This window comes from Alosa alosa, chromosome 8, assembly GCF_017589495.1.
Source record: "Alosa alosa isolate M-15738 ecotype Scorff River chromosome 8, AALO_Geno_1.1, whole genome shotgun sequence".
Classification (NCBI taxonomy): domain Eukaryota; kingdom Metazoa; phylum Chordata; class Actinopteri; order Clupeiformes; family Clupeidae; genus Alosa; species Alosa alosa.
In genome coordinates, this window is record NC_063196.1 from 17,514,300 (window position 1) to 17,538,412 (window position 24,113).

The 24,113-nt window shown below is 43.7% G+C and overlaps 1 protein-coding gene across 6 annotated transcripts; it reads right to left on the reverse strand.

Moving 5' to 3' along the window:
* Window positions 1-33: 33 nt before the first annotated feature.
* Window positions 34-22,568, reverse strand: tpd52l1 (tpd52 like 1). 6 transcript variants are annotated; one of them, XM_048250183.1, is made up of 10 exons: window positions 22,404-22,568; window positions 21,536-21,643; window positions 20,773-20,793; window positions 11,888-12,003; window positions 10,042-10,190; window positions 5,715-5,816; window positions 2,998-3,012; window positions 2,021-2,059; window positions 1,519-1,579; window positions 34-1,188 (listed from the first exon to the last, which is right to left on the reverse strand). In XM_048250183.1, the coding sequence occupies exons 1-10, from the start codon at window positions 22,420-22,422 to the stop codon at window positions 1,060-1,062; spliced, it is 759 nt and encodes a 252-aa protein (XP_048106140.1). In that variant the 5' UTR covers window positions 22,423-22,568; the 3' UTR covers window positions 34-1,059. The 6 variants fall into 6 exon arrangements, with proteins under 6 accessions (XP_048106140.1, XP_048106143.1, XP_048106141.1 ...); XM_048250186.1 differs by having other exon boundaries at window positions 21,602-21,643; window positions 22,404-22,565; XM_048250184.1 differs by lacking the exon at window positions 2,998-3,012 and having other exon boundaries at window positions 22,404-22,567.
* Window positions 22,569-24,113: the final 1,545 nt, after the last annotated feature.

Here is a 24,113-nt window from a genome sequence, read left to right on the forward strand (position 1 = left end):
TCTTTTTCAACTGAGCAAAACGTACATCATTAGTTAGTTGCATTATTATTTATTTGATCATAACACAAGTCTTTTGGACTAGAATATATGAAGTCCAAAACTTGATAAACATTAGCAGGGACATATTTTAGTAGAGAAAAGAAAAAAAAAAACGGAGCTTCACTAACAGTTTAAGTGTATCGATTATTATTATTATTATTATTATTATAACATTACATTTCAGAATTGCTTGAAAAAACAGCAGAAAACTCAAGTCAATACATAAACACGACCATTCACTCACCAGTATACACAAACACACACACATTCTCTCAAACAATTTGAGTTAAGTAAAGGGATGTAACAGTTTCTGTTCACTTATTTGAGTCACATTTTACAATAATGAAAAACCTAGGGCACTTTGTAACAGCTGCTTAGCTAAGGAATGCTAACTGAATTTGGACCATGAGCTTTTGATGTGCGTGCACCACCAGATGAGCCTGGAGGTGAGGGCTTGGGTGCAGTTTGGTGCACAGAGATGAAACAATGTGATTCTTATTCAAGTACATTTGGTCTTGGTCCTTATCTTATAGTGCAGTGTAACGCTATTGTGCATGCCATTTCAAGTATTAGAAATAGGAAACATTGTATGCCACATTTGTTGTTTTGTTGAAAGGTATCTGACGGTGTTCTGACAAAGGAAGTCTGCAAATAAGCCTTAATCTTGAGAAAATACACTTAAAAACATTGTTTGAATCAAATCTAATTAGTACAAATTTGCTTTACTGGGTCAACTTACTTCGGATAGAAAAAAAGCATTCAGAGTTGTCCATGAACAGTGACAGTTACAAGCTTCTTACAGCAACACAATCTCTTCTCTGGCATGTACCATAGAAACAGGTGTGGCTGGCAGGTAACGTTATACTGTGGGTTTGCAGTCTGAGTCTTAAAGACCTCCTGTAGTGTTTTTCTGTCCCTGGCCTGCAGTGTGACCTCCTAGCCAGAGGGGGCGGCAGAGTGCCGTCAGGGTCTGAACAGAAGGACTGTGGTGGTGGTGGTGGTGGTGGTGGTGGCGTCACTCTAGCAGGGGTGTTCGGTGCTCTCGCTCAGGGTGTTGGTAGGCGTGTCCTGGGAGCTGGCGTTTGCGGCAGAGGAGAGGACCTCCTCGAAGTTGCCCCCTCCACCTCCAGCTCCGGGACCCACCTTGGACTGCACACATGCGCCACACACACACACACACACACACACACACACACACACACAGAGAGAGAAAAAGAGTGTAGCAAAGATGCATAAATGAGAATATGAGAAGAATCTAGAGTAGTTGGTTCAATAGAAAGCACTGAAGATGAGTGGTGTGATGAGCTACAGTTGTTGCTTGTACCGAATGGATGCTACCAAAGTGGAGTACCAAAAAGGAAGCCGATAAATCATTAACAACACACAAATTCCTCTTTCCACATTTAAAGGATGACTTCAATGGTCTCCAGTTCCCGGCTGAGCCTCGATCAATACAGCTACATGGACGTCTCACGTTACCTTGATGGTGGTAACAGTATTCTCCACCTTCTCTTCGAAAGATCTGAAACTAGGCGAATTCCTGTCGGAAGAGGGAATGATTTAGTTTTACAAAAATGTCAAATTGATTTCAATCTGGTGCCAAATACAACTATATAGAGTACAGCCATTCACCATCTTAAAAAACACAAATCTTTAAAAAAGGGGGAAAAAAACACAAACAAAAACATCTCAATCTGAATTTGTTTTTAACATCAGAAGAAAAACAGCTGTGTGAGTCTTGGGAGAGATGTCCAACCTAAAGGTAGGTGTGGGAAAGATACATCTAGGTGATTTGAAATGTAACCCAATATGCTATGTTCACCTGATTTAAAACCAAGATGATGATAATGATTTGAAGAACAGGACAAGGCAAGGGACACAGAGATCTAGCAAGAGTGTGTGTGAGAGCGAGAGAGCGAGCAAGAGAGAGGGAGAGCAAGAGAGGGAGGGGGGGGGGGCATAGACACAAAAGCACATTTACCTCATTGCAGGCATACTCATTGAGTGGCGGATAGAGTAGCTGTCCCCAGAGAGCAAGTCCCAGACAAGAGAGGAGTTAAGTGATTAAACATGGATTCACAGGCAGAGCACACAACAGAGAGAGAGAGGCTTGACAAGCTCACTGAAAACAAGTGCTTTGGACATAGATTACATTAGCAGATTTTGTGCTATTAAATATGTTTTTTTAGATTAACATTAGGGATGTTTCCCAATTTTACAATTGCATGTATACATTCATGTTAGTAAGGTATCTGGTTAATTACAAGACTAAGAAACAGCACAGCAGGAATTGAACAAACATTAATTTTGTTAAATAAATCTTTGAATTAAAGTAAACAAAAAAACACCAATACAGTAGACACTGAACACAGAACAAACTGTTCAAAGCATAATCTTGGGGGTGGGGGTGGGGTGACACACAATTCTATACCACATAACTAGACTGCAAAAACTGCTTTAAGACTCCTTAAAATAAGTCAAACTCTTCTTAAATTAAGTCAAAATGATCTTTCAAGAGAGCACTAGGTATGTCTCTTCATACTAAAAACCAATCGATTTGTTTACCTTAATACAAAATGAATAACCTTTTTTTTTTTTGCAGTGATTTACATTACTTTGTTAGTAATGTACATTTTTGGGAACTAAAACAATAGGAGCTATGTATACACTACTGTTATGCTTGTTGTGTGGAATCGTGTCAGTGTGTGCAAACTGAAGTCTGGTCATTTACAAGTCTGGTCATTTACATCAATTACGGAGAACCTTGATGTGTATTATTGAGTCTGTTCAATATACCATATCTCATTAATACTGTGCATTCCAGATGTGTGAAGCCACCAAGAGAATCTCTGGCACTTGATGGTACATTGATTATGCACTACTTAGTTCCGTCAAGCACACTATCTCTACCAAGACGGGAACACACTACTGGGTCCACATAGACAGACAGAGCCTTACCCTAAGGAGTTTGATCTTAAGATGTGCAGAGGGAGATGAGGGATAAAAAAAAAAAAAAAAAAGTGTGTTACTCTTAAGGGATGGAGACATGTCAAGTAGGTTTACACTTCACACTGGCACACCCAAAACCAGTCAAAAGAACACACCAAAAAGAGCTAAATTCAGAGAAGTAAAGAAGACGAAGACACACACACACACACACACACACACACACACACACACACACATAGCTGGTGGAACTAAAATAGATGGCCACCCAAATGAGGAGTCATTAACAGAACAGAAAGAACAACCCCCCCATTCCCATACAGATGTTCCATTTAAAAGTGAATTCCTCACATGTTTTTTTTGTTTTTTGCTTTTCTCCAAAAGCAAATGGACATTTTGATACAATGCCCTTTTGACTAGATGTGTTAAACATAAGGTCCTAAAGACACAAGACCCCTTTACAGACAGCAAACACTATTTCTGTTACCACTGTTATCTATTTACAGGGACAGTACAGATATCATAGTCATTAGCATCATACTTTTAGTATCAAAGTGACCCACTAGTGAGAAATGCAGAACATTAAACCACATATTGGAATATTGGGCATAATGCAGAACATTAAACCACATATTGGAATATTGGGCATAATGCAGAACATTAGACCACATATTGGAATATTGGACATAATGTTCTATTCCAAGCCGACACCCAATTGAAACAGGACAAATATGAGCAGCAGTAGCGCTAACACTCTCAAGCTCATTTGGGAAAAGCCTCCCACACACACAAGACCAGAAGGCCATTAAACCGAGCTCCAAGAACCCATCCCTAGATTACATCATATGTGATTGGCTGATTTAATTTGTAATCATCTTCATGTGAGGCGATAAACATTGGTGCCACTGGTATCCGAGCTCATTTGGGAAAAGCCTACCACCCACAGAAGACAAAGAGTGGCCATTAAACCGAGCTCTAACCCATCTAAGAGCCCATCCCGAAAATACCCAACTGAATCATGTTTCAAAAGGGAGAGCCATTGTGGCACAGCTGGATCAGACAAGTCTCTGAATATTTTAATGGAATGGGACAGTGTAAGTCAGACTCAAAGAACGTCCCTGGGAAAGGTGAACCATCTGGTGAGCTCTATTTTAGAATTTTCTAGATTACATCATATGTGATTGGCTGATTTAATCTGTAATCATCTTCATGTGAGGGGATAAACATTGGTGCCACTGGTATCTGAGGTCAGGTATATGAGCTACTTCAATTTATTATTCAGTCGGTCTGAAGCTAGTAGTATTTACATTGCAAATAGTCATGCAAAAGAGCTCCAACATGCTTTATCATATGTGATTGGCTGATTTAATCTGTAATCATCTTCATGTGAGGGATAAACATTGGTGCCACTGGTATCTGAGGTCAGGTATATGAGCTACTTCAATTTATTATTCAGTCGGTCTGAAGCTAGTAGTATTTACATTGCAAATAGTCATGCAAAAGAGCTCCAACATGCTTTATGACAGTATAGATTCACACAGAAACACACACACACACACACACACACACACTACCTTCTTGGATACAGCAACTCCAACAAGCTGCGACAACACAGAATGACATCTTGAACACTGACAACTCTCTCACACACACACACACACACACACACACATACACACACACTCAAGAAGTGGCAGTGAACATAAGCAAACTGTAGTCTCCTCTGCGTACACACACACACACACACACACACACACACACACACACATAAGGCACAATGACATACGGCCTGGTGAGGGGTCAGACACATGATGTACATTGATGTAGTGTTCCACAACCACGCTCATGGAATACCAGTCACTATCAGTAAGGACAGTGCCCACCTTACAGGTAACAGCTGTTTCCTAATCACTCTCCGCTCAAGGTTGTGCAACAATGCAAGTCTATGCTAGCATATGCTAACTGCTACCCAGAGTAATACAGTTCTGTATTTAACTGCCAAATGATGACGTTTAGCATTTCCTCAAGGATTGTGCCTGTGTGAGCGTGTACCAACAAATGATGACATTCATGTGCAGAATTGTTCATATTTGGGAAAGGAAAGCTTGCTGATTAATCTGCTGCTCTTGCCACATCTGTTGTACAAGAAGGCTCAAACAAACTAGTACGCAAACATCTCCTCTCTAAAGTGCACCAGCTTGCCTCGGGCTCTATCCAAGCTGTTCTTCATTACCGGGGCTGACGTAAGGGCTGATGGGAACTGTAGTTTTAAGCGCCGCTGGCCATCTCTGGCTCGCGACTTCTTCAGCGTCTGCTAACTAACTAGCGTCTCAGGAGGCCCTGCTGCATGTACCACCCACCCAGGCACTGCGTCCAGCCACTGCCCCTTGAAAGCTGCTTAAATCCTGGCCTTACATAACACCCAACACCCCCGTCTCTCTGACAGATTGCGTGGGTCAGCACTGGTCAAGGGTGCCGTAATGAGAGTTACAGCATACAGCCGGCAGGGTGGGCAGGGTATCTATCCTCTGCTATATGTTAGGGTTAGAGTATTTAGTGTGACAATAGTGCAATATTAGTATTATCCTTTTAACTGGCATGTATGCTGTTGAATGGAGTGGAGGCTTTGCAGGACTGGACAGATGGATGAAAGTGAAAGATGGAATGTTGGATAGCTGGATGGAGTGGCGGATAGGTTGTGTGAGCAGCTGAAAGTGATGAATTTGTACCTCATGTCTCCAAACTTCCTGGTGATTGCAGAGCCAAGGTTGGTAAATGCTGCTGTGGTCTTCTGTCCAGCTGTGGTCAGTGTTTCAGAGGTCTTCTTGTAACTGACACACACGCACATAAAAATATAGACACACACACACAAAGACACACACACACACCTGACTTAATGATAGTATTGAGGAGCAATTACAGATCTTTATGATAATTAAAATTTAGGTCAAATGTGCAAATTCTCACAGGACCAAAGTAAACAGCACAAAGTATCATTCTTCACATTCCTTCAACTTTCAATGCAGTGCCTATTTTTGTACAGCAAAACACCTTGTTCAACTTAGTGATGACAAACACGGGCTATCAACAAGCACAAGCCCTCTCCTAAGGGGCCGTTTATACGAGAACGATTGCGAAGGAAGACGACAAAATATTTTATCATAAGTGCCTTTCGTTTACACGGCGACCCCGCCATCGGGGCTTGAAGACACAAAAATCTGAAGACTCCTTCCAGAGTGTAGAGTTTTGAAGACGACCGGGGTTGCGTCTCCGTCTAAACGGCTAAACCAAAGATCCTGGATTGCGTCTTCATATAAACAAAGATTTCCCCCTGGGAATGCTCGTCTAAACGCGAATAAAAAAATGAAGACGAGACGCCACTTCTGCGTCTTCTCTTTTCATCGTCACCGTATAAACGTAGCCTAAATCTACAGATCTGGGGACTCACATTTTTGAAGAGGATGACTAAAAGCACACAAGCAGAAAAGGAGACTATAAAACAACCCCAAACACTTACATTTCATCCACGTCCCTGAGCCGGTGTGAAAGAGAAGAGGTTTGCTTTGATCAGTAGTACACAGAGTCAAGCGTGCTCATAAGGGGGCTTGTGTCTTGGGATAGACAGTGAAAGATGGATTCCCATTGATTTCACACTTTTTTGTTTTCTCATCAAGGGCCTTTTTCTCTTGCGTGTGCTTCGAGCATCTCTTAGCTTTGCACTTGAAATGTCCATTGAGACAAAGACAAAGCAATGCAGTAACCACACACACACACACACACACAGTCTTCAGCCCTTCCTCTCTCACACACACACACACACACACCCCTCATGCTGGCCAATCGCTCTGGTCCGAGGGTAAATTAAGCCTCTAAAAGAGACAAGTGCCTTTAAACACCGAACAGTGGCCATCCATCAGGAGCACTTATCCTTGGTCGGACTCCGCTTTAATTAACTCAGGAATGTGCACTGCCTCACTGTGGAGTCAATGGACAGGATAGAGGCCAAACATGCTTGAACCGAGCCATGGTGTGTCTGATTAGTCTGATTTGCATTTAGGCATTTGCATGTTAAGATGGATATGTTCACACAGCGCTGTCGAAACGTGTTTTTCCTGAATGGGCCATGTGCTGAAATGTGACTAGTCATACTAATGCTATTTCAATCAAACTAAACATTAAAAAAATCCCATGCCAAAGATAAAGTCATTCCACCATTAACAGGAGGATAATGATATGGTGATGCAACCATTAGAAACCGAAAGTCTATGCACAGCCCACATGACACCATCATATGACTGTTCAGCTTCTCCCATCAAACTGTTCACATCTAGACGGCTAGAACTATCGACTCGAGTAGCCGCCACCCGATCGCTATTACCCCCATCACTCTGTGGCCTCCTCGCCATGGCAACCGTGATAAGAGACGGTTTTTCGGAATGTGGCTCTGCTCGTCCTGTGACTCAGAGGTAACTAAATAGCACTGGAGCCACAGAGCAGGAACACGAGGCACTGAGCCTGGAAAATGATGGCCGGGGAACTGAACTCGGAATGACATTTCTGCTCTAGGATTTTCAGTTCTGATTTGTGGTGGAAAATGTGGGTCTCTTCTTTGTTATATTTAGGAGTTTCCTGAGTTTCCTCAGGTGCCAGATCAGATGAAGTCCAACTGCAGGAAGATGGCCTGGTAAACAGGCAGTGGGGTTGTGGGGCCCCTCTATGGCTGAACACTGCTGACACAGCCCTGCTGCAGCTCCCCCCTCCGCCATTACATAACGCGCTGAAGTGAACTCAAACGAAAGTGAGGCCAGAGAAAGCCCATCTGTGGCCCTCTCTCTATTTCTCTCTTTCTTTCTCCCTCACCTCCACAATCTCTCTATCTCTCTCTCTCTTTCTCCCTCTCCCTCACCTCCACGCCCCCCCTCTCTCTCTCCCCCTCACCTCCATGCTCTCCCTCTTTTTCTCTATCTCTCTCACCTCCATGCGCTCTCTCTCTCCCTCTCTCACCTTTGTGCTCTCTCACATGGTTTCATCTCAGGCTCCTCTCTGCCCTAGGGTCCACACCTCTTCCTTAACTACACACACTGTCAATCCCGTGGTGGCTGCTTGTTATGCACACTACAAAAACAAACAGCCCCAGCAGCTAAAATAAAACAAACATTTCCCCTTCGCATAAACAACTGAAATGCTGATTACACAATGGCCAACTAAACAATAACATAGGAAGTATTCACTTCCTATGTTAGGCATGGAACAACTAACATGGCTGAACATTTCCAGTCCAACAGAGTGTAGGATTGGCACATGTGATCTCTTCATGCGAGGTCAGAGGGGTCTACTAAGAGGCAAGGTTACTGGGTTACCCAGGTAACTTCAGGAGTAACCGCTGATCTCCAAACAATGTGTCTCTTTCAAAACAATCACTGCTCAGTGCAGTGTTCTTTTAGAGATCAGGGGTTACTCCCAAAGTTACCTGGGTTACCTCACCTCGTAGTCCAGCCCTCTGAATAGAGATGGATGCACTGGCCATGTGGTGTGTGTGTTGTATAAGCAGAGACTGAGAGCCGAGATGAGCCATGAGCAAGCGAGACACTCTGTCCTTCCAACAGACATGGTCTGCTTTCTCTCAGACCATCACCGAGTGAGTGTGAGTGTGTGTTGTGTGGACACAAGGCAGAGCCGGCAGGTGCAGCTCTGTGACGATCACAGGGCAAATCTCAGCCCACAGGAGGAGACAAAACAGAAACCCCTCCAAGGCCTAATGGCTGTTTCATAAGAGGTTATTTTTTTATCTAATAATGTGTATGTTTGTGCGTGTGTGTGTGTGTGTGTGTGTGTGTGTGTGTGTGTGTGTGTGTGGGGGTGGGTGGGGGGACTGCTCTTAGTTCTAAAACAACAATGATGGTTTCAAGCTTTTGTCCTTTAAGACAGACCATTAGTGGCCATAAGGTAATGCTGTGAAATACCATGCATGCTCCGCCTTTGGTGCGTGGGAGATAAAAAATGGAACCAAGAAGCATAACAAAAAGGTCACAGTCTCCAGTAAGGCATAACAAATGGATCTGTTTAGTCTCTGACAAGATCCTCCGTCACACACAGACACAAATAGCACTGGATGAATTGACGGACAATGCAATGCAATGTCAGCTCCGCATCCTTCTTCAATCTGCATCTTTGTCAATCGGAGGATAAGTAATAAGCTTTATTTGTATAGAAGTGTACTCAAAGTGTACTCATCCTAAGATCATGGCGCTGAAAACATACACTGCTACACCTGCTTTCAGTGTAGAACATCAGCTTCAATAAACTCAGAGCTGATGCTCAGACTACACTTACAGCACTCCAACGCTGACAGCACAACACAGTCATGTTCCAAATAGTTGAAAAACAAATGCCAGACCCATCTTCCTTGTCCTTTCAGAAACTAGGCCATTGAGATGCCACGGACAAGTGACTTCAATCATGCACAGGACTTGAGAGCACAGATTAAGCAAGCTCAGTGACCTATACAGCTACTCAGAACATGAGGACACAATAGACATCACTGCTCTCCCTCCAAAAAGCCTTAGATAAGGACTCGGCTACAGCGTGCACTCAGCTACAATGTACGGTGTCACGTTTGATGTCTGCAACTTTAATTCAGTCTGAGGACTTTTGGAGCCTTGAACCTTTGACTGAGTTCAAATGGTTTTGTGCTGTACTGGATAGTGTACCTCTGTGTTCTCATTGGTGCAGGTGTGGTCACACCATCTAGAGTGAAGAGATCTCTCAGTTTATTACTTTTTTAAGATCAAGAACCAGTCATCATATGATATTACAAGTGGACACCATTTATGAATGCATTGATGAGATATATTTAAGGGGGTGTGACCAGTTTTGTCACATTCTATGCAGTTGACCGCAACTGGGTTCAATAACAAGTCATTGCTTTGGATGAAAGCGTCCTTTTACCTTTTACATATTTGCAGAAGTATGATTATCACGCTAATGTCCGAAACCCCTGGCTTTAAAAATGACCCCGTAAGGCCACTGTACCCTTACAGGGCGGAGAGTACTCACACGGTGGAGGTCTGCATGTCGGTCCAGCTGCGGTTGAAGTTCTGCCGGAGCTCGCTCAGGGGCGTGATGCCCAGCTTCTGCTTCAGCTCGAAGTGACGCTTCTCCTTGGAGGCCAGGACCTGCTTCAGGGTGGAGATCTCCTCCTCCAGCTAAAAGAGGGACCCACAGAGGGGGCTTGGTCAGATGACAGATGCAGGCTTGTTTCTGGAGCTTGTTTAGGATTCAATTACCTACCAAATACCAGACTAGTAAAATGAAGGGGATAGGACAAGTTCATTTATGATGGTGTGTGTGTGTGTCTGTGTGTGTGTTTATCCAGGATATCTGTTTTGGGGATTACAGATAGGTCTTAAACTAAACTGCAATGTGCATTGGGAGATCATCCAGGTATAAAATCAATTTGGACAGAAACGTGTCTTCTGCCAGTTCTGTTTCCTCACTGCAATTAAACATTAATGGGAGATAGTTACTGATGTGGCCAGAGGTCCCTAATAATCATCTTAATAATTCACTGTGATTTAATGTGAGCAGGATTCTCCCCTTGTTCATTAGGCCTTCCTGCTTGTTTCTGCCAAAACAACTTCTGTTTACACCGTCTCTACCACCCTGATAACACACAGTGAGTACTTTAGCCTCTGCTGGTGAGCGCTCTATTTTTAGCTCTCTGGGGATTAGTATGCTAACCCTTTTCATATCAGCCTCAAACAGCACAGACATAGCGCTCAACCATCGCTTGATGCACCAGCAGCACAACAATGGACTACAAAATCTACAGAGACATTTGGCCTCAGGTGGTAAAAGTGTTTAGCTTTCACATGCATGGCTGAGTGGGACATCACTTATGGCCAGGAGCTACGGAATGCCAGTGCCAGAGTGATCACATGACCCGCACTTCTCCTGAGCAAGAAGAGGAAGTGGAGTTGCGAGCACACCTCAGCTTTTCCCATTTGTGTGTGTGTGTGTGTGTGTGTGTGTGTGTGTGTTAGTGAGTGAGTGAGTGAGTGAGTAAGAAAGAAAGAAAGAAAGGAAGAAAGGAGAGACCCCACAGCACAGCACACACACTGTGCAACCTCTGGACAAGAGAAGCAGAAACACCCAGAAAGCCACATAGGCTGAGCTGCTGAGTCACTCAGGCCCACTGGCGGACGCTGCTGCCACTGGACGTTCCAGCTAGTTCCAGGATTTGCATAAGCATTCCAATCCCTCCCTCCTCTGTGCCAACCTCACTCTGTTCTGGTGCTGTAACAACACAGCAGCCCTGGTAGGGAGCCAGTGTGGGGTTTTTCTCTCTCATACTTGCTTTTTAATATGATCTCCCTCTGAAGGAGAGGGCAAACTGAGTACAAACTGGAATACACAGCCAATCAAAGGCATAATCCCTGCATCTGAAGAAAAGTTGTTGATATTTGATCTCAACAGCCAATCAAATTACACTTCTCCCCTCCATGCATGAATGATCACTATAACGATAACTATAAAAAAAATTATTGTTCTCGTTAATATGAATGATAATCACTTTCAGAGCGCTTTTGAGAACGATAAAAAGCTACCAGCCAATCAGAAACAATCACATTTTAGCCATCACATTACATTCATTAACACAAAGAGAGACTTTGCTTATTGTTGGTCAGTGTGGACGCTTTTATCATTATGGTTATGGTTATCGTTCTTGGTGTGAACAACCCTTTACACCACCACAGTAAGCAAAGGAAATGTATAGCAAGTGTGGGTGGGAGACTGTGTGTGTGTGTGTGTGTGTGTGTGTGCCAGTTACAAGACTTCTTAAACACTGACCACAGTTGCGGTATGGTATGATAACCATGGTAGTGCAGATATGGCGGCTCACCTTGACTAGTTCATTGTTCATCTCCTCTCTCTCCTCATCGGTAACACTATTGTTGAGGTCCACCTCGGACACCATGTCCTCGTCCACCTCCCGCAAAGGCTCTGTCTCCAAAAGGCCTGGACACAGCAACACAAAGATGGACTCATGTCAACATGTAGAAGTCATGTTGTAGTTTTTCTGTTTGGATCCACAACACATACTGTATGTCATATGGGAGAATAGTCTCCATACACAGGCCAAGCCAAACAATACCTCTTCATTTTTCACCATACACTCTAGAACTTCTTAAAGTATTAGACACAAGACTAAACGTCTCTTGGCTTCCTTTGCCGAGAAAAGAACTTCAAATTGACAAATGCACCACACTTATTTGCCGCTCATCTCACAATGAAGCAATCAGGCTGAGCCTCCGGTCTAATTTCCATTGTTGCTGAGGTTAGCAGCGAGGAGGAAATGATGCCACTGAAAATGCTCACTAAGACAATTACAGCATAGCACTGTCTTCTGGAGGCTTTCAAAATCACTTTGTGGTGGGAACGTCAGAGTGTCTTCTGGTAAAAAGGTAGCCTAAAAAACGAGGGTAAAGTTCATGTGGGAAGGTGACACGCCATTCTGTTGTCATGGGAACGACACTACTGCGTGGTGTGCAGTCTTCATCCCTCCATCACCGTGACAACTCTGCCCAACCACAGACACTTTTAACGACCACCTTTTGTCTGCAATTATCTCCTCTTGGGACTCTCAGGCGCTCAGCGGAGCTTTATTTTTACACATTTAATGGAAGGTTCTAGATGAAGGAATGATTCAAAACACCTCCATAATTTTGCGAGTTTCACCCATTATGGAGAGTTCTTTATATAGATTAGAGAGTTTAAATGTCAGATAGGGCATGGAGATAAAAGACAATTCAATTGAATAACACTAAACCTTGTCATAAGGAAAGGAGTATAAAGTCAAAATTCTTTATATATTAAATGTTGGTATTGGGTGACAAACTTAACGCACATGTAATGTCTTGTCTCCTTAGGCCTTATTTTAATACCGGGACACACTGCATTAGTCTCTTAATCCTGTGATATAAGACTAAAAAAACCTTCTCTCTGATATCTTGGAGTTTGTAGAGTAAAGAAATGCTCAACCTCAAATCAGTTAAAACCTGACAAATCTTTCAGTCAGTGGTCTTTCAGCCAGCTCCATTGTGTGATTTAGCTGCCCAACCGAACTCAATAAATCATCGCTTATAAGCTTCAGTCGCTTTTACAGAAAAAAGGGCCATTTGTGGAGCAGCAGTGTTCGATTTTTCCCATTACAAACAGTTCAGCCTCTGCTCTTCTCTCCTCTTCTCTCCTCTTCCTCTTCTCTCCTCTCACATGATGGCAGGTCTAATCGCACATCAGTTGAACAGCGATCAACAACTAATCACATTTGCTCTTATCATCCAGCAGAAACCTGATTACCGGAGAGCCCTCCAGGCCATCCTTCCCAACAGACAGAGCAGGCGCTACAGCTGGCCGCTCGGCTCACAATGTAACAGTTAGTGGGCTGTGAGGGTCACTACACACCTTTTGGCACCTCAGAACACACACACAGGGCAGTAAAGGAATGAATGGGTGGTAAAGGAGCAGTCATGGTCAAGGGTAGAAATTAGGGAGCACATGGGATGAATGGACAGACACACACACACACACACACACACACACACACACACACACACTTTCAAATACATAGTTTGTGATGAGGGGGAGGTGAAGTGAAATTAGGAGGCGAGCCTAGGAGGAGCCGTGCAAAGTACGGGTCTGTCTGTCTGCCACACTGTGCTCTCTGTGTCCCTTCATTGAAAGAATCCTTGGACCTTGATTCTGATTCTGAAGGACAACCCTACAGAGTCCTTTGCCTGCGATTTTGATTGATTGAAGGACAGTCCTACTTCTGCGCTCACACACATAGGCACATACGCACAGACACACACACACACACACACACGCACAGGAATAATGAGGAGAGCATCTTTCCTTCCCTTCTTGCTGTAGTTGATGATTCACCCAGCGAGCCAAAGCACACAGAGGCTGTGCTGGAATGGATCATGCATCATGACGTGGGGGACCACTGAGCTCCGGGAGGTAAATGGCCGACTTGGCACAGCCCTGCACGTCCATCAAACCCCTCAACACCACCATACACAGCATCCATCAACAAACCCCTCAACACCACCTTACACAGCATCCATCAACAAACCTCTCAACACCACCATACACAGCATCCATCAACAAACCTCTCAACACCACCATCCACAGCATCTATACCCCATACTCAACACCATCCACAGCATCTATACCCCATACTCAACACCATCCACAGCATCCATCAACAAACCTCTCAACACCACCATACACAGCATCTATACCCCATACTCAACACCATCCACAGCATCTATACCCCATACTCAACACCATCCACAGCATCTATACCCCACTTTGCCAAACCCTCTCAACACCAGGGGCAGTGATAGCGTAATGGCTAAGGTGCGGGCTAGCATGCAGTAGCCTGAAAAGTGGGTTAAATGCCCGACTGCCACCACTGTGCCCTTGAGCAAGACACTTAACGCCAAGTTCCTCTGGGGACAACGGCCCTAGTCATATAATTGGCATATATCGCTTTGGATAAAAAGCGTCTGCTAAGTGAATAAATGTAAGTGAAATGTAAACACTACATAGCATCCATACTCTATATACTCTGGGAAACCCTCTGCTTGTTTGTTTGCTTTCTGCCTTTCTTGTTTGCTCTTCTGGCTCAAGTGAAACACAGGAATGTACAGTTCACAGAGCCAACGGTCATTACCTCAGCAGATGATCGGAGTAGCGTGGCAGAGGAACTTGTGATCCTGTTTTCGTTTGGGGGGTTTGTTTGTTTGCTTGCCTGGTAACTCACATCGCCCGGACGCAACCAGGTTCTTGGGTTTGGCCAAAAAGTTGCATCTGACATACTCACTTTCGGCCACATTTTCACAAACAAGCCGAATAGATGCCACCTTACGGACGGCCAAAAATTCTCCCAGCTTGGAAACTGCAAATCCACATAGACAACATACTCTTGTGTCCACCAGTAAAATGGCAGCTAATTAGCTTGTTTGTGAAAATGTGGTCACAAGTGATCAAGTCTGATGTCAAACCTGAACCCCTCTTCATCGGCTGACCTAGAATCAAAGCTTTTTGTCAGTCCAGGTTTGATGCAGCTACTTTTGTCTGTTTGTCATTGCATAAACAAAACATTTTCACTGCAATTAAGAATTCTGAAATAATGTTAGAATTGGCATTCAAATTGGCAAAATCTGTCTTCAATCTGTTTGCCACAGATGGATCTGCAGTTCTTAGAGTTGATCTGCTGCAGTCCTCCAGGATATGATGTGCTATGAAGTCTGTAATTGTGAACCTTGTCTTGCTGACTGCCCAAATGTCTTAAATATTTAACTGACGTAAAGCCAACAGTATGTGACTAAGTGTCAAACGATGTACCACTAATACCCATCACTGTGCGAATATTTGGGATTTTTGGTCCAACTTCACTTGAGCTTCACAAAGGAGACACCCCCTTGAGAAGTAAGCAGCCTCCCTTTCAACAGTGATGAGAGAGTGATTTTCCATGGAAGGGAAGTTACATGGAAGATTCAATACTACCACTCTCTTCCCTTGCTTTGCTCTAAAAGTTTCCTTGTTATCCTAAACCCCTGCACATTTTAAATCTCTAGGTCAAATCTCCTTTAAAAAAAAAAAAAAAAAAAAAAATCAGGCTTACCTGATGGTGGGCACGGAAATAAAAAATAAGTCCTCTGTCAGTGCACTTATGCAATACTTATCAGATTGTCTTCCGGGAAAAAAAAAAAAAAACACATCCACACCACTACATTTAGAGCTGCTTAACCAAACTAGAGCCTGACAGAGATTCACATTAGTGAGTCATGTCTACTATTAAGCTACACAATCTGGAGAAGACAGTGTACCTCCATGATATAGACCAGCAGGAACTCATGGAGAGATTGAGTTCATTTGAACGGCCTTGATTACTATAACACTTTATTCTCGCTTATGATATAGTCCAGAAACACCAATCGTCCTGTCAGTCTTACATCTCACACACACACATTCGTCTTGGACCTGAAAGCTCTGCACGTGAGATTATAATTCCTCCTTTCTGCACCAGTTCTCATTCCCGCCAGTAATCTAGAGCTAGGTTGAATGAATGTCTGCAATGTAATCCTTGAGTTGAGGAAGAAGGGGCAGGGAAGAGTGACCTAGACATCCAGAACATCTTTGTTGCCTGACTTAGTCAAAACTTTATAACCTTTGAGGAAAGATTGAGTTTGTTTAATGATCAATACTCAGCAACACAGATGTACACAAAATGTAGTTACATCCCAAAGCAGAAGACATCTAGTGTCAGCTAGATCAGTTGTTGACTAGCCACAAAGGACTCAGCTAAAATCTTTACGAGCCATAGTCTTGTGGATGCTGTCTGATTGAACCAATGACCAATGTTTAAAGGTGAAATCTAATAGTATGGGGAGGTGGTATAGGTCATCCTGGCCTTTCCCTGTTTTAGAACATCTCTGGGCAACCCTTGAGATGCAGAACAATCCTCCTCATTGTCCTCACAACTGAATTCCTTTCTACGCTCTTAGTGCCTTTAAGCCAAAATTCAATGAGGAAACAGCAGACATGTTGTTTGGTTATTGGCACAGCTCTGTAATACTGTTTTGACTTTGACTCGTCTCACTGCAGATGAGACAGCACCTTTCATTTGCTTTTACACTGATAAGGGTAGAGGGATGGCTCCCGTTTAACTGATTAGCTTTTAATCTCATTAAACAATATCACTCTACATGCTATGCTGTTGTGTTGAAAAGTGGCTTCTAAAAGTTCATAAAACAAGGCCTTATACCCACAACAAGCAAACACACACAGACACAAAATAAAACTTCTAAAAAGGTTAGGTATAATTCCAACAAAAACGTTCACTGCTACCAAGCAATGCTTAAAGTGTCTACAACTAGGCTAAGCACTGTTAAACAACATGATAAATGCAGTGAAAAGTTGCAGTGCTGTTACACTAAATGCTGTAACAGCAATATCAGGCTGACTTTTGTCAAATCAAATTCCTAGACTGGACCTAACCTGGCCTTATATGAAAAGAGGGAACATGTAAGGGAGGTGTATGGGCAGGACAGACAGAGAGGAGGGAGAAACTGGCAGTCATGTGAACATCACATTGCCGTTTCAACACATGACTTGGTACTTAAAACACACACACACACACCACACACACACACACACACACACACAGCAACATATGCAGGCATACGTACACACACAAAACAAGCAAGCCAACAAATCTGTAAAACACACCACTGCTGTCTTCAGCACCAATACCTTGGACCTTCATTTCAGCATCCCCATCTAAATGTATCACCATCACCCTGCAGTGCAACCAGGCGAATGCTCTCTGAAGGCAAGCATCCTACTACTCTTCATCATGTTTCAAAGCTGCCACCATCATACCTGTGCCGAAGAAAACTGCTCCATCCTGCTTCAATGACTACCGCCCTGTGGCACTGACACCAATCATCATGAAGTGCTTCGAGCGGCTTGTCATGTCACATATCAAAGCCATTCTCCCCCCCACCCTGGACCCCTTCCAGTTTGCATACCAAGCCAAGCGGTCTACAGAGGATGCAATCTGCTCTGCCCTCCACCCAGCCCTCACCCACCTGGAAAAAAGAGACTCATATGTGAGATTGCTGTTTATAGACTTCAGTTCTGCATTCAACACCATAATACCATAACAACTCATCTGCAAACTTGACAAACTGGGACTCAGTACCTACCTCTGCAACTGGCTACTGGACTTCCTCTGTCAGAGGCCCCAAGTAGTACGTGTTGGCAACAATACCTCAAGCAGCATCACACTGAGCACAGGGGCCCCCCAAGGCAAGGCTGTGCTCAGTCCGCTGCTCTTCACCCTGCTGACGCATGACTGCACTGCAACCTACAGCAACAATCACATAGTGAAATTTGCTGACGACACAACTCTGGTGGGTCTCATCACTAAGGGCGACGAGACTCAATACAGGTTGGAGGTCGACCATCTGACCACGTGGTGCAGGGACAACAACCTCCTGCTGAACGTCAGCAAGACCAAAGAGATTGTTGTTGACTTCCGGAGAGGTCACACCCAACACCTGCCACTGACCATCGACGGTGCTGTGGTGGAGAGAGCGAGCAGCACCAAATTCCTGGGGGTGCACATCAGTGAAGACCTCTCCTGGACCACCAACACTGCATCACTGGCTAAGAGAGCTCAGCGCCCCGCCTGTACTTCCTCGCGGAAACTCAGGCGCAGCAAGTGCTCCACCAGCCATCATGACCACATTCTACCGAGGCACCATTGAGAGCATCCTCTCCAGCTGTATCGCTGTGTGGGGCGGAAGCTGCACTGAATACAACAGGAAAGCTGGAAGGATTATTGGTGCTTCACTCCCCTCCCTGAAGGACATTTACACCACCCACCTCACCCGCAAGGCGACCAAAATTGTGAGTGATGCAAGTCACCACGCTCACAATCTGTTTGATCTACTGCCCTCTGGGAAGAGGTACAGAAGCCTGCACTCCCGCACTATCAGACTCACCAACAGCTTCATTCACCAAGCTGTAAGGATGCTGAACTCTCTCCCTCCTCTCCCCCCTCCACCCTCAGCTACATAACATCCTGGACATTGGACCCAAAATGGCCGCCTGCACTACTCCACTTGCACTTGCACACTTGCACATGTACACTTTACAACTTGGTGTTGTTGTCCTGAAAACACAACACTTCTGCTGCTCTTACATAACTTGCACCACTATGCCACTTTCTTTCTTACTTAGGTCAAACAGAACTACCCAAGCCTTTTACTGGCCTGACTTTGCACTAGTATTTTATTGACTGTCTATGCACAATTTCAACCAAATTTTGCTGCTCTTATTTTTTCATTATTATATGTGCCCTCTTATTTACTTACTTTTTTGTTTACTTGAATGTTATGTTTGTCTGTGGACCTAAATTGGCAAAATATGTCTTGTCTTCACCGTGGGATAGTGAGAAACGTAATTTCAATCTCTTTGTATGTCTGGAACATGTGAAGAAATTGACAATAAAGCTGACTTTGACTTTGACTTTGACTTTGACTTCAGGAGAGCTGAGTCATGGGGATGAATAGCTGCAGTCACATGAATCAGATCAAGCAGCGCTTACAAGACCAGCCCAGCAACAATTAATCGATTAGTTGATTACTGGTCAACTGGACTTCATTTAACCGCTAAACAGGTAATCGATTAATCGGAAAAAAAGAATTGACAGATTAAATCAACTATGAAAATAATCATTAGTTGCAGCCCTAGAGCTCACTAGCCCTCACCATCATTACATCCCTTACTCATCATCCATCCATTTGTCCATTCATCCACTAATTTATTTGATTTCTCAACACACACTATATTTCTCTTCTTTTTATTTCTAACATCCACCATTTCTTTCTCCTCACCTCTTTCTTTCCCTCTTCTTGCCGCTCTCCCTCATTTTCTCACCTGTACTCCCACCCACGCAAGCCTCTCTCCCTCATTTTCTCACCTGTACTCCCACCCACGCAAGCCTCTCTCCCTCATCTTCTCACCTGTACTCCCACCCACGCAAGCCTCTCTCCCTCATTTTCTCACCTGTACTCCCACCCACGCAAGCCTCTCTCCCTCATCTTCTCACCTGTCCTCCCACCCACGCAAGCCTCTCGAAGTCAGCTTTGTGTTCCTCAACTGCTTTCAAGACACCACAGACACCGTCCACAAACGCTCTAGTGTGTTCCGTGTGTGTGTGTGTGTGTGTGTGGTAGAGAGGCTGGCAGTGTGAAAAAGGAGGGAGTTAAGCCTCGGTCAGACGCGGATAATGGACAGCTATCACACTCATTCCCTCTGCACGCTGCACCGGCTCTCTGGTGAATGAGATATTCTGTTCAGTTGAGGCCAACGTTTATCCCTCAACCAATCGAAGCCATGTGTGCGTGTGTCTCACTTACGTGGAGCCACACAAACGAAAGCAATCATTGATGTTCAATCCAAATCTTAGATAAATGTCTGGCTTCCTTATCCGTAGCCTGAAACAATCTCAGAAAACAAACTAAGGGGCAAAAAAAGGGGTTGCATAATATCTGTGGTGGTTTTGGAAACCGGTTTTGGAAGGCTGAACACAGCAAGTGAAGTCCAGAGTTATCCCTGACTGTCTCCTCAGAGGTAACCTTTACATTAAACAGCTCATACAGCTCATTCCCCGCTGTAGCATGACCAGTCCACCATGTCCAATGCTAACGTCATGTAACAGATCATCGCTGACACTAACCGAACCGACCAGCAAATTCCTTTCACAGGGCAAAGGGGGGGATGGTATTGCAAACAGGATAACTCGGTTTTCGGGGTTAAATGAATCAAATCAATCCATTGAAGGATAAGTGGAGGTGGGAGGCTATGTCGACAATGGCGGGTTCCAGGGACTTAACCCCCAAAACTTCACCCCAACCCCCGACCCAATGTTTGAGAGTCCGATTGCACTGAGCAATGGAGGCATAATCAGGGATTTTCTTCACGGATTATCAGCCCGGATTTATCCCAGAGCTGCATGCTCTGCCACACAGAGCATTACACACAGAGGCGACATGTCAAAGATGGCCTTCGGGAGAAGGCCGTGCGTAGAGTCAGGTTGTTATGTAACTCTTGGAGAACAAAAACACCACTAGCACAACATGCAAATTGATACAGTTCATCACCACACAGAGGGGGAACAAAACAGAAAACCTAAGATGAACTTACCTGTTCTTAGATGGCCACCGTCTTCCATGGGCAAGCACAAAGGTTAAAGAGAAAGATCTGTCAGGGCTTTTTAAATAGGCTAAACACAACACTGGCTTTCAGAGAGACCTCTCAGCGGTTGAGGTAAAATTTTATTACAAATGAAATAGAAACGGCTTTGCATGAGATGTGCCATTTTGGCCTGACTAGATGGTCTTTGATGGGCTTTGATTAGTTTGTTCTGCAAGTGCCTTGGAGAAGCTCCTTATCGTTGCAAAAACAAGAATCAGGCAGCAACATCAGAGCACATACAAGACACTGAAAGAGAGTTCTAAAACACCATGCAAATGGATCTTCACAAAAAACACTCTAAAAAGATGATTGACATGACCAAAGATTATAGGAGTGGCACTCTAGAATCTTGGGGCATGCCTGATCGGTGCCTAAGCAATCAACTAGGCTACATGGTTCTCCACTACACAATCACTCACAGGGAACTACAAGCATACACTAGGCCTACATGCATGCATACACCAACACATACAAAAACTGCTGAGCTGCAGAAAACATACCCCCCATCCACTGGGATCAAATCAATGGCTTAGGCCAAAATGTATACTGCATATAAATTCACCAGTCCTAAAAGCCTAAGTCTACTGAATTCTCACATAAAGGCCTAAGCCTACTGAAAACACAAATACTGAATGGCATTCACAACTAAATGGGAGGTGGGATGAGGTAAGGGTGGGTGGAGGGGATATCTAGGCAAGGCAAAGCCTGTCACCTTCAGTGTAGAGATGGAGTGAAAAATTGCTTGGCATAACCCATTCATCGGAGATTGAGGTCTTACCCCATTCCCCAGCCTCAGGACTCAGTACACTAGAGTACAGCTCTGTGACATTTTGTGTGGAAATGAGATGAGACAAAAAGGTTACAAACACACTCAAACTTACTCACTCACTCACTCACACACACACACACACACACACACAATCTGAAATGGCATGCTTGTAAAAGTTAATTATTGAATCAAAGTTAGTGAGATGAAATAGAATCTCCTATGTCGGGATGGAACTATAAGCCAGAACCTGTAAATACCTGAGGTCACAAGTTTTCAATTTTTTTGGAAACCAGTGATCACGTGGGAAGCAAAAATGGGTGACCGCCAGCAAGTCATATGTTTTGCGAAACGACCAACTGCTAAGCGAACATCCGTTGCAATAGACAGTTACTGCACTGAAGTGTATAATTTGTTTACATGCTTTCGCGTTCTGGCCATGGAAAAGTTTGTCACATGCCCCTTAAATAAACAGGCAAAGATGCGGTCCACTAGGCAAAACAGGTCACAACTGTTAGCTTTGACCACCTAAAGAGGAATCAGCTACCCCAATATCGGAAAAGGAATTACATGCAAAAATAAACGGCACATAAAGAAGTACCTGGAATGATGTCATATTTCCCTGCCCAATGAATCAATGAAAGCCCATTATGACTATAGCACGTGTGAATAAAACCATTTCTCTGTGAACATGCATCTCCCTGACAAAAAACTCGACGAGAAGCGTCTCGACAGCGGGATTTTATTCATGATTTAAGTTGAACTTTTCAAGCAAATTCATTTGTGGGGTAGGCTAGTTTAAATGCACCCTTACCCTGTTGCCGCGGCTCCATGACAGCGGTAGGTTACCGTCCCTACCGACAGGTCCAGTACACACAAGTCCAGAACTTCAGGCACACAGACGGCTCCTCGATCAGCTGTTTAGTGTTCTGTCTCCGCGTCTGCTCTTCAAAATCCTTGTTTACGAGATTACGCATTTCGACGCTGTCGTCACCGCCTCCATAGGCGGGGCGCTCAGAATTACTCAATATGCCGGATTATTATTCGAAGATACACCATGCAGGAGAGGGAAATTACAATATATTTATTTAACCATAAATTGTGTAACCGTAATATTACTCCAACTAAGATATCTTAAGAGACGTTTTATCCGCGTTGTCGATATTTTTTTTTAATTCAAATTCATTTCAATAAGGATTCCATATTGAAACGTCTAGTCTAGCGATAGGTTTGCGATTGCATGCATACAAGTAGGCTAGGTTATAATTCCATTTGCTCAGTTAAGGACATTGGACACAGTTTGTTTACATTTGATCTCATAAATTGCATTTATCCCATTATCGTATGCTATCTCCACCTCTCAATGTTGCGTGGCTGTTTTACGCATTAGCCAGTTTTATTTCTTACCAACAAACCTTCCCCAGGGATCATTAACATTCGAGATAGCCTAATTAGTCAGTCACATATTTGAGATTATGCAACCGAAATTGTAAATTTGTCTTACAGTTGCTCGACGAATACAATATATTAAATTACTTGTGTAGTCATAAATTAGTCTGATGCACGAAGAATCAAACAAAACATCATAATTTTAAATGAAATGATTTAACCTCTCAAGTCTTCATGACAGAGTATACAACAGGACCATTATTTTGTGTAACACTGCCATCGTCTGTAGATTTTTGGTAAGTACATGTTTACAAGGAACTACGGAAGTTCTGGGGGAGGAAACGAATGAATGAATTAGGGGTTTGCACCGACGTCACGTTCTGGCCGGTAACTATGGTAACCCAGCACGCGCGGCCATATTGGCGATACAAGGAAACAAGGAAGTTTATGCTTATGCAGACGGGCTCTGGCGATACTCAGTAAATGAAGTAGCCTAGGCTACAATAAGGTGACCAGATTTCTGAGACAAAATCCGGGGACATTTTCAGTTGAGAAGCGTAAAACGTGTAATGTTTTAATCATTGTAAACTTAAAAGGGGACACTGTCCCAGGGGCATCACTAGACTAGATCTCCACAAGACCCCCTAGGGGTGTTCGGGGGCATGCTCCCCCGTAAGAAAATTTGGTATATTTTAACGTTTAAATGCATCAATCTGGTGCACTTTGAAAAGAAATTCAGAGGTTAGACTTCATTATTCTTATCTATGGATGGAAATATTTGTGCTGTAGCCTAAACTTCCACTTCAGAATTTTAACTATGCACACACAGTTGGAATAGTTGTAATATTGCAATAAGTTATGATATTGCCCATCCACAAAGCATATTTTCTTCACAGTTTCACAGTTCAGAAATGGTCCAAAATAGTATTGGCTACATTTCAGCACTCTATGAAATGATATCATAGTGGCAGTGCTGTTCAGACAGTTATTCTAGCTAGTTATCTTGGTCGTTGTAATGCCTATCTTCTTTTTTCAAGACAGTCTGTGCTTTACCCATATCTGAGAATGTATGATGTGATAATATTTGTCTTATGTAGCCTAATAGGGCCTATATGTTGTCAGTCTTATATCAAGA